This window comes from Arachis stenosperma, chromosome 5 (assembly GCF_014773155.1).
Source record: "Arachis stenosperma cultivar V10309 chromosome 5, arast.V10309.gnm1.PFL2, whole genome shotgun sequence".
In the NCBI taxonomy this organism is placed as follows: domain Eukaryota; kingdom Viridiplantae; phylum Streptophyta; class Magnoliopsida; order Fabales; family Fabaceae; genus Arachis; species Arachis stenosperma.
In genome coordinates this window covers 129,061,529-129,072,941 of record NC_080381.1, presented here as the reverse complement: position 1 = coordinate 129,072,941, position 11,413 = coordinate 129,061,529, and the positions used below count along the sequence as shown (strand labels likewise).

General features: G+C 31.6%; 2 protein-coding genes across 3 annotated transcripts; both read right to left on the bottom strand.

Annotated features, from left to right (window-relative positions):
- Positions 1 to 2,853: 2,853 nt before the first annotated feature.
- Positions 2,854 to 6,418, bottom strand: LOC130979026 (uncharacterized). 2 transcript variants are annotated; one of them, XM_057902375.1, is made up of 6 exons: positions 6,218 to 6,418; positions 4,983 to 5,286; positions 4,758 to 4,864; positions 4,530 to 4,662; positions 4,229 to 4,423; positions 2,854 to 3,443 (listed from the first exon to the last, which is right to left on the bottom strand). In XM_057902375.1, the coding sequence occupies exons 2-6, from the start codon at positions 5,262 to 5,264 to the stop codon at positions 3,162 to 3,164; spliced, it is 999 nt and encodes a 332-aa protein (XP_057758358.1). In that variant the 5' UTR covers positions 5,265 to 5,286; positions 6,218 to 6,418; the 3' UTR covers positions 2,854 to 3,161. The 2 variants fall into 2 exon arrangements, with proteins under 2 accessions (XP_057758358.1, XP_057758357.1); XM_057902374.1 differs by having other exon boundaries at positions 4,983 to 5,280; positions 6,218 to 6,382.
- Positions 6,419 to 8,496: 2,078 nt separating this feature from the next.
- LOC130981382 (protein MAIN-LIKE 2-like) lies at positions 8,497 to 9,366 on the bottom strand. The gene is made up of 3 exons (XM_057904972.1): positions 8,855 to 9,366; positions 8,713 to 8,761; positions 8,497 to 8,586 (listed from the first exon to the last, which is right to left on the bottom strand). Exons 1-3 carry the CDS (start codon positions 9,364 to 9,366, stop codon positions 8,497 to 8,499), a joined length of 651 nt encoding a protein of 216 aa, XP_057760955.1.
- Positions 9,367 to 11,413: the final 2,047 nt, after the last annotated feature.

Here is an 11,413-nt window from a genome sequence, read left to right as displayed (position 1 = left end):
AGTAAAATTGTATTCCTGATTTTTTTTTCTAAGAAATATTATACATAGTATCATATACTAAAATTTTATTATTATTATTATTTTAGAACTTGACACATTTAGTCATTTCAAAATTCATAAACATAAATATTTTATTAAACATAATTTATATACATCATACTTGAAATTCAAATACATAGAAAATAAAACTTAACATCTTATATTATTTATTTACATTAGTACTTAACAATTTCACATATTAAATTTTTTCATCATTGATCAAATGACTAATATTTCCTTCAAGATCCTCAAAGAAATCAAATACTTCATCATGAGTGGTGTAATTTTCAGCAACATCTTTCGAAACAAAATTTGTCTCCTTTCCTTTGTCATTCTTTTTCAAGAATGCTTGATAAAGATCAATTAGGTGCCTCAGGGTACGACAGATACGCAACCAATGGCCCTTTCCACCACAACGGAAATATTTATCCTCTATTGATTTATTTTGTCCATTATTTCTTTCTTTATCCCACTTCTAGTGAGATCCTTTTTTGTAACATAATTTTTCTTCCTTCCATAATTTTTCTTGTTACTGAAACATTGCCATTTACCTCTTCTGAAGTTATAATTTGCCGCATTTGTTTCAGAAAATGCAGCGCCACCTAAACGCGTTTCATGATTTCTTAAAAGTAATTCATTGTTACGCTCAGCAACAAAAAAGCAAGAAATTAACTCAGAATATTTTTTAAATTCTTTTTCTCGATACTACTGCTGCAGGAGCACATTCGAGGCATGAAAGGTCGAGAAAGTTTTCTCTAACATGTCATTATTAGTTATCTTTTTCCCATATAATTTTATTTGTGAGGCAATTCAGAATATTGCTGAATTATGTTTATTTATGGATTTAAAATCCTGAAAATGTAAGTGTGTCCACTCATATCGGACTTGAGGAAGTATCATTGTCTTTTCATGATTATACCTTTGTTCAAAGTTTTTTTCACAGATCTGCAGGATCTTTTAGTGTGAGATATTTATTTTTTAATCCTTCGTCAAGATGACGACGAAGGAAGATCATGACTTTGGTTTTATCCTTCTAGGATGCATTATTTTCAGCTTTAATGGTATCTCCAAGATCCATTGAATCAGATAGATTTCAGCATCTAATATTCATGATAAGTAGTTGTTTCCAGATGTATCAAAAGCATTAAATTCAAAAAGAGAAAATTTTGACATAATGAAAATTTATTACCTGAGTCTTCCTAAATTTTAATCAGAGTTTCGTGTTGATAACGTATTGTAAAATAAATAAATAAAGAAAAGTGATAAAATTAAAATAACAACAATAAAAGACTCTAGTATTAGTGTTTACCAATATTATTATCACACTATTAAATAATTCATATATTAATATTGTATATGTTATAATATAGGTATATGAAGAGAGAAAGAAAAAGAAGTGTTTATATTTGTATTATTATTGGTTGTGTGTAATTCACAAGCAACATTTTTTTTTATTTATACATGTAGAAACATTTTCTTTTCATAGCTTCATAAATGTGCAGTCCAACCTTAGAACTTTTACACCGTTCATTGTTTAACTTTTTGGACCGTCCAAAATGATTTAATTAAAAAAATGGACATTCATATTTATCATAACGCAACAAGCAAAATTATATTTAACAATAGCAAGTAGATGATCATAGAAGACCTTGTGGCTCATAAGTTTAATGTCTAATGTCAATTATATTACTCATCTTCCATTATTTCTAACAGACTTGTTAATTATAAGCATTAGCCAGAGGCGAAGTAGTAACAGATACCTTTTAACTTGTATCTATTTGTGCCTTCTTGATCCTAATGCAGGATTTTGTCTCATTTCCACTCCAACATTTGTAGAAGAACCACTTTGTTGGCTTTCTCTTACACCAATAAATTGGCTTTGACTAATAGAAGCGGCACTTGATCTGCAAATTGGGCAAAAGGGTGTTTTGACAATGTCTCTGGATATAATATCTATGTCTATGTCTTATCTGTCAAACATGATTTTATGTTTCTGTATCTCTATCTCAATATCCCGTGCTTGTAAACAAACATAACCTAAAAAAATGCATTCCTGTACTAATACATTCATTTCAAAGGAAGAAAAAAAATATCTGAATAATAATAATAATAATTCTCATTAATTATTTGCTGTGTTTTGTTATGAGTGATTGAGATTTAATAGTCATACCATGTGTACTTTGTTTCATTCACAACGAAGTCCCTTGATTATGATACTCTTATTGTAGCACTGGCAACCACAAAATGGAAGTGGTGGGTCAATCAGATGAAGTTGAATAAACATGCGTCATAATTTTAGTGAAGGATTTATAGGAAACTACACAGCTCATCTTCAGTGTACTCACATGTCAGCCATGTTCCCTTAATAGAAGCTTCCAATCTCATCCACCAGTTCAAATAATTGAACTTGTCACCCCAATTTACATAGTTCAAGTTTCATAATTTAACGAAGTTGACAGGTTCCCTACCTCTGAAAAGTGAGTAGATAGTAAAGTGGAGGATGCAGTGTATTGAAAATTTGAGATATGTAATATTCTAGCTACGCAAAACAACAGCGTTGAGGCGTACATCAATGGCTTTTCCGGTCTATTTTACATGACAGCACGATCAAAACTAAAATTAAGTGTAACTAATGATGTAAGGTCGGGTTCCAAATGGTAAAGTCAATAATCAATACAACCGAATAACATAACATAATTTCATCCTCCAAAATTTTGGCGTTATTTAACAAGAAAATAATGGTTTATATATTATATAATAAGTAATTGATATGCAAATCGAGGACTGCTGCTGTCTCGTAATACCATGACAGGAAAATCTGAGAAAACAAAGACTTGGGTCCTCAGGCCCATATTCACACTGAATGATGAATTTGATAACCAAATTCTCTAAAGAGGGTACATGGAGAATTGGACATGGAAGTAATGTAACTCATATCTATCATATAGCAATAAACGTGAAATACGTAATGTAACCACCGCTAGGTAAAGAATTACATAACAAATCTTAGGCTCAATACGTGCTTCCAACAGCAACTCAAATCTCAATGTCGCACTGTATTTACACAAGAAAAATGACAAGCCAACCAGGAAATCGTGATGCACACTAAGCTCATGCAGGTGTCATGAAACAAGACCCTCTCGAGCAATGTTAGTAACTCGAAGTACAGCTTGAGCACTTAAAGGTGAGAGTTTTGATTGACAGAAGTTCTCCCAAGATCCCATTTCTGGTTGCTCGGAAACAGTAGCAGCAGGCATGAGATCATGAAATTTCTCATATACATTTTGAAGCTCAAGAAGTAGAGTTCGAGCGGCTTCCCTAGACTCTGGTAGCTGGTCACTTAACTGAGATGCAGCTACTTGGATCAACTTGTCAATACCATATGTCTTTATGCCTTCTGCACCCTGTTCAATAAAGCACAAGGTATAAACAGAAAATATTAACATCCGGCTGCAGAAATTACATAGGCCAAGTGTCCTTTCTTTCTACTTCACCGGTATTGCCTTCAAAGTTCAACAGAAGAAAAGACATGCAATCAACTCATAAATGGATCAGTCATTTAAGAAAATGTCAGCCTTCTATATTGGTTTACTTAAGAACTGATCTTATATGACAGACACAGACTCAGTCATACAAGTATCATGACAAGAAGTCTATAACTATTGATGGGTAAACCCTGAAGAGGGGGGGGGGGGGGGGGGATAAGAACTAAATAATGCACACCTGCATACATTGCGGACAATTGAATGATATAGCATATTACATACATCCATAGAAGATTGTGCATTAAAACATTTTTTCATCACGCATTAGACTAAAATTATAATAAGGTCTTTATTATTAACAGATTAAAGTAAACAAACATGACCCAACCAAGACAGAATAAATAAATAAATTAAGGAAGCACCAACACAATAAAAACATTGAATGCACCCAATAACCAAAGAAAACAGCTTCAACATCTCCTCAATCAGCAAAACAGAAGTACACTTCTTTTTGATGCAGCTATGTTCTGTATATGACTGAGTATCAACAAAAATGTGTATACATTTTCATGATGTTCAATTGTTGATGGTAAACCATTCATCAGACACAGACATAGGAAGCTTTGTAGGATAAACATGAAACCGATAATTCTATAGGAAAAAGTAGAAGCATCAATATGAGCTGTCCTAAATCATATTCATACCAGTCGTGGAACACTTCGAGAAAAACACATTGCTGCCTTTGCACGAATACGAGGATTCCTATTCTTAAGATATGGTTGGAGTTTCGGTAACAAAGCCACTGGGGAAATCCAAATAGTCATTGCTATCAAGGCTTTTTCAGCTGCCTCACACACAAAGCGCTTGTCCTGTGAAGATTTGAGAAGAAGCTGTACTAGCTGCATACAAAAATATAACTATTATAATACTGTGCATTAAAAAAATGATATCCCAAAATGCTTTAATCATGAAATTTTCCTGTAGAAATAATGAGCATTGACTTACCAAAGGATCTAATGAATCTATTATAAGATCGTTGTATGCACTGAAAATGTCTGCAGACGTCATGATAGCAGTTTTGCAAACAGCACTTCTAGGACTTTTAAGGGACTTAGCAACAAATGTGATCACATCCCCCCTGTTTACCAGAGAGTATATCAATAAATAATTACAAAAAACATGGCATATTTAACATATTTTAATATGAAAACATACAAAAACTTTTATACTTACAACATGTCAAGCATTGCTTCCTTATGAAATAAGGATAAACGGCGTACATTATTGAGTGCATCACAAACCATGACCCAATCCTTTGAGTCAAGTCCAGATAAGAGGTTCTGTAATAACAATTGAATTTATTATACAAATATTTTACAATTAAAATGGACCAAGAAACACCCATGATAATGCCATACCAACACTAATAGTTATCGAAAATAATGAATAAAATAATACCTTGAGACAAGTGCCAATATCTTCCAGATCACTCAAGTTCTCAGATTCGATGTATTCTACTTCTGCATTTCCAATCTCAACACCAGAACTGACACTCAAAGTTTGATTACCATTTACTGGGGGAGAAACCAAGGTTGGACAACTCTTTTTCTTTTGCCATTCTTCAAGGTTTTCATTAGCATTGTCAACTGGAGGCTTAGTTAGAGATGCCTTGCTGGAGCTCTCACTCTTCCTCTCAGTTGGAGGAATTGTATTGAGATCCTTCAAGGCGCTCTCAGACATTCCTGTGAACTTGAGTCTGAGACTAAAACACAACAAACTTCAATACCTTAACTAAACAAAATACCATTTAATTTCTCAAAACAAGTTCAATGTAAGACTGAATTTAACATCCTAAACAAACTCTGAAGTCAAGATCTCAACTCAAAAAGGAAATAACAGTGATGAAAATATGTTGATCAGTGTCATAACTCCAGAACGTTGTTGTTACAATGTCCCATTTCAGAGTAAGAATATTTTCCTCATCGACTCACTTCTAAGTTTCAACATCCCCTCAAATCAAGAAAAAAGATAATAGTAGAAGAACGTATTTCTGACTTGAATTCTATGAAAATGGATCGAATTTCACATTTGAGCAATAGCCAAATCCCAATCTCAGAAGAAACAAATTCCAGAACTTGAACATCAATCACACATAAATAAAGCCAGATTTTGCAAATCACCGACACAGACACTTCTCTATACACAAAGAAGAAAGCATCTAAAATCATCACTATTCACTACACAAGACACTAAGAGTCCAAGACCACTCAGGCAAACAAAGTTTCAGTTTCCAAGCATTAAACCCAATTGAGGAAAATTTAATTAAATGAACAAAACATCGACAAACACTGCATAATTAAGAAGATCACAATTCAATAGTGAATCAGATATTCAAGCTACGCAACTAAACCTCAACATAAATACAAAAGATAAAAAGAAATTCCGAAATTTTGGTAAAATAGAAAACTAAAGAGCAAGATCTCGCTGTGTGCTGCACTATACTGGAAAACAAACACTGCATTTCAATTAAGAAAGAAAAAAAAGAACAAGAAATGAAAAAACAAAACCCTAACAATACCAAATTCGGTTTCAGGAGCGTCATAAAATCAAAAGGAGACAGAATTCAATGGCGTTGTCCGTGCGGATCACAAGCACGTGCTAAATTTAAACCGAGAGAGAGAGAGAGAGAGTACCAAAGGAAGAGAGAACGACAGAACGGAGAAAATGCGAAGAGTAGCTGAAGAAGAGTACAGAGAGAGCGAGTAGCAATGACTGAGTCAACTCAGTGTATAAGAAGCACGAAGAACGAACTGAGAGAGAGAGAAAGAGAGATTTGGTTTATTAGTAACCGGCAAGAGACAAGAGGGGCGAAGGCAAAGGCTTAAACGACGCCGTATAAGGGTAGCACCGGACCGAGGCCGGCAATATTGGAGGATTATAAATAAATAAATAAAATTTTTATCATAAATAAATAATTAATTAAAAAGAGATACTATTTGCTTACTGCATGTGACTGTGACGGGCAGCGAAATCAGGTGAGGCAAATTAATTCCGCGCTCTTTTTCTTTCTTTGTTTTTTTCTTCGTTTTCTTATTTTCTCTCCCAAATCCAATCCGGATCATTTATTTCCAAAAATTGTTGGGATAAAAAAAGAAATTTTCAAAATTCTTATGTTTGATTTAAGTTTTATTACTGAATATCTTATTCCATAGAGATAAGAGTAAAATGTCGGCTAATTTTTATTTGATATGAGATCTAGTTTGATGTAATTATGGAAGTTAAGGGATTTTATATTGTTGTAATAGCGGTTAGTTGACGAAAAGAAATTAAACGGTCTAATTTTGTAAAGGTGAGAGAAAACATAAATCGAACTATTCAATTTGTGTTGGACAGATATTTTGCTTGCAAATAAATTAGACCCACCAATTTTATGTATGAAGAGTTCAAATTTTTTTATCCAAAAAAATTGGACCCAACGATTTCTAGTGTGTAAGACAAAATTTTTGTTGTACAACGAAATCAGATCCATTGATTTCTCGCAAAAAATATTTTTTGCGGGCAGTACTACTAATCGGACTATACGATTTAAGTTTTCAAAAAAACATTGAACCATCAAAAAAGTGGTCGGACGGTCCGATTTCAGTTTTATATATACCAACTGCATAACCAAGCTATCCACTTCGTCTTCTTCTTCTCACACTCTTCTCTTTAAATTTCTGAAGCTCTTTCTCTTTCTCTCTATTATCAAGGATGATAAAAGTGATGTTAAAAGTGTATTATCATGGTCAAATTTTATTACAAATATCTAAAAGAGTGAAATTTGTGTGAGAAAATTCATTAGATATTATAATTCCATTCACACTGTCATTTGAAGATTTTAAAGATGTGATTTGTGAGAAGATGGATTCTCAAATATCTAGAAGAGTGTCGTGTATTCTATACAGATATCCTATATCTGTATTTGGTGGTTTCTTTCAATTTCAAACGAAATACGTGACCGATGAAACAAGCATGCAAGAAATATTTTCAGTGTATCTTGAAAGTCAGTCCCGAATATCGTTCATCGAATTGTATATTGAGTTCGAGCAGTCTGCAGCGGACCGAGATATTTTATTAAAAGATTACAACAATGATAGCGTGGAAGAGTTTGAAAGTAACTATGAGGTCGTTGATCCGGGTGGAGACAAAGATCAAGCTGACGATGCTGTGGCGGCAGATGTGGCGGATGTGACGAATGCACTAACAAACCAGCAGCCATTTGAGGAGTCGACATCCATGCAGTCATTGAATTTGGAGGCCATACATGCATCGGGGTTTCCTCAATATATAAATTCAGGTATGTAGTAATTTTAAATTATGATTTATACATAGGTTTTGAGTTTGAGACAAATATTTAAAGTAACAGTAAATAGGTAAAATATAGCATATAATTAGTAATTGTTTAGTTTTTAATTATCAAGTAAACATGTATGTTGAGGAATTTAGTATTTCGCATTTTTGTGTGATTATTACTTTATTAAATAGTATTTGATGACCTAGTTGATTAATTCATTAACTTTTGCATGATTTATTCTTGATTTACGGATCATAAATTTTATTAATGAGACATGAATTTAAGAATTCTATAAATTTTGTGGCGTGATTGCAGCAGAACTTCCTGTTTTGACGGATGATGAATTCACCATGGGAATGGAATTTAGTTATAGGGAGACAGTAATTAAGGTAATGAAAGATTATACCATCCGTAAATGTGTAGATTATCGGGTGTATAAGTTAGAATCGACGACATTCTATGCTAAATGTACCTAGTACGATGCAGGTTGTGATTGGCTGATCAGGGTTAGCAAAATGTCCAGGAATTACTATTGGGAGATAAAGAAGTACAATGGTAGTCACATCTGTACTAAAGCCACCATTTCTCAAGATCATTTGAAACTGGATTCCAACACAGTTGCAGAAGTTATAAGCGGAACTATGATACTCCAAATAACCGAATGCGTCGGATTTCAAAAGGAATCACATCTAAATCAATGCGACCAATTGCATATGCCTTCCAAACAAACTGTACACATTATGCAAGTAAAGGAGGATTACACACCACATAATAATATGGTTAAACAAAAACAGATACTAATTTACAACATATATATCTTTCTTGCAGATCATCTAATGCTCTCCTAAAATAAACAAGACTACGAAATCTATAAGGGTGACCAATTTGCTCCCAGTTACGCCACCTGACATCAGACAATTCGTTAATTAACTTTTATCAATCAAATTTAAAATACAGCGTGCTACAAATTTTCAAAGCAGATAATAATTAAATTTACCTATTTGCAATCGGAAATAGTCGAGGATTGCCAAGAATCGGCGCAAGAAATGGTAGACAGATCCAAGCTCCAGTAAGTAAAAGTGTCAGTGGACCATCAATCTCCTTGCAGTTGACACGAGTTATCCTACACAACACTCTATATATGTGTGCTAGGCATGCCGATCCCCAACTAAATTGTATGATCCCAGCAAAGTTATGGAGTAACGGCAGAAACTTCCAGTGTACCTCTGTCCCAGACTTATCTCCAAACATAACGGTCCCAAACAATAACATTATGTGACACTTCACGTACCTCTGAATGTGAATATCGTCAACCAACACTAAACGATCTTTCAGTCCTCGAAACCACGTCAACTTGATGAAGTTTCCTCTATACTCTGTCTTCCTAGGTGCAACACCAAACTTATCTAAGCATTCAGCCTCTAACGCCTCATAATTATTGAATGTCGATCCTATAACTGGCATACCATTCGTCGAAAGACCAAGAATTATCGCCACGTCCTCTAGCATCACAGCATACTCACCAACCGAAAAATTGAATGTGTGAGTCTCACGGTGCCATTTCTCTATCAGAACATTAACCAATGTCGATTGACATTAAACAATTCTAATATGAAAAACGTAATAAAAGCCAGTCTCCCGTAAATATCGTTCCACATTTTGATTGTACGGATTCAGCGGGATGTAGTGGTCACATTACAATATCTGAGAACCCTACAAAACATAGTCATAGACCACATTAAACAAATATAATCTTATTTAATTAACAAATTAAATTTAACAGAATCAAATTTTCATTATCACATAACCAGTAAAACATAATCATGTTAACAACAACAACAACAACAACAACAATAATAATAATAATAATACATTAATTAAATAACTATTCTATTCTATTCTAATATTTACAATTTTAACATAACAAACAATTTCATGTAACTATTCTATTCTATTCTATTCTAACAACACACCATAATAAATTATTAATTCTTTATTAAATATCTATATTATACTCATAATAAAAATAATTAATTCAATAATTTGTATATATCTTCTATATTATACTCATAATAATTATTTTATTATCGTACCTAGATCTTAATAAAAATTATTAATACAATAAATTTATTACTAACCATTAATACTAATTAATTTATTTATTATCACACGTATTATCTTAATAAAAATTATTACTACAATAAATTTATTAATAACAATTAATATTAATTATTTTATTATCATGCCTACACATTTTAATATAAATTATTACTACTACAATCTATTAATAAGAATAATTAATTTATTATCCTACATCCAAAATCTTAATAAAAATTATTACTACACTAATCTCTGACATTATCACTATAATTTATTACTATTAATTTCTAAAATTATTATTATGATTTTAATTAAATTAAAATATTTAACATTATTACACTAATCTCTAATATTATCACCATAATAAATAACTAATCTCTAATATTATCACTATTATTTTAATTAAATCAAAATATTTAAAAATTATTACTACACTAATCTCTAATATTATCACTATAATAAACTATTAATCTCTAACATTATTACTATTATTTTAGTTAAATCAAAATATTTAAAAATAAAAACTTACATAATTAGAATGATAAAGATAATTAGTAATGTGAAAAAAAAAAAAAAAGTGAAGATAGGATTGGAGAATGAAAGTTGGAACAAAAGTGAAAGGAGGGGCTGTGGTATTCAGATGGGATTGTATACAAGCAGGAGAGGCTCAGATGCATACATGTTTGACGCGTGGTTGGGGGCTCAAATCGGACGGTTCGATTTGTGTACCTGCCCAATTTTTAATCGGACCGTTTGATTACTGTGCTTCAAATCAAATTGTCCAATTTTTTTATCATAACCGTCACACCCGCGTGAAACCCTACACTCCTATAACTCGGTTATACTCCATGTTTTTTCTAATATCAAAAATAAAAAAGATGGTAAATATCATTTCTGATTTTTTATTATTTATTTATTCTTTTACAATTTAAAAATTTTTAATCAGTCTCTAATAATACAACTAAGTGAACTAACTAATCTAAATGATGAATTATTAATGTGTTGAGAGCTGCGAGTCTAACAACAAGAGCCACTTAAATAAATTACTTAAATGATTAACAATTGATTAGATATTTTAAATTATAGATAGACGTTTAACGCTTTATCTTTTGAACAAATTTTCAAAGCATAAAAGAGACATTTACTCTAAAGATGATAATTTTTATTGACAATAAAAAATATAGATCAGATAAATATTTTAAAAGATCATTCTAATCAAAAATTACATATTTTATTTTAAAACTTACAAATTATTTATATTAATTACTATCTTCATTTTTAAAATACCTGTTCAAAAATAGAAAATTTTGGTATTTTAAATTAACTCTTAATATTATATGATTTTTTTAAAAAAATAACTTCAATTTAATAGATAGTTGACTAAGAATTAATTATATATTCATTTATTTAAAAGTTATTTACGTATTAATATAATTTTAAACGTTATTAATTCATT

Coding starts and splice junctions, on each gene's coding strand:
- LOC130979026 (XM_057902375.1), bottom strand. CDS start 5,264: ATGTCTGAGAGCGCCTTGAAGGATCTCAATACAATTCCTCCAACTGAG. Junction 4,663..4,757: donor GAAGCAATGCTTGACATGTT/GTAAGTATAAAA, acceptor TCTGGTAAACAG/GGGGGATGTGATCACATTTG. Junction 3,444..4,228: donor CTCGAAGTGTTCCACGACTG/GTATGAATATGA, acceptor TTTATTGAACAG/GGTGCAGAAGGCATAAAGAC.
- LOC130981382 (XM_057904972.1), bottom strand. CDS start 9,366: ATGCTAGAGGACGTGGCGATAATTCTTGGTCTTTCGACGAATGGTATG. Junction 8,762..8,854: donor CTATTTCCGATTGCAAATAG/GTAAATTTAATT, acceptor GTCTGATGTCAG/GTGGCGTAACTGGGAGCAAA. Junction 8,587..8,712: donor CTTATAGATTTCGTAGTCTT/GTTTATTTTAGG, acceptor TAATGTGTACAG/TTTGTTTGGAAGGCATATGC.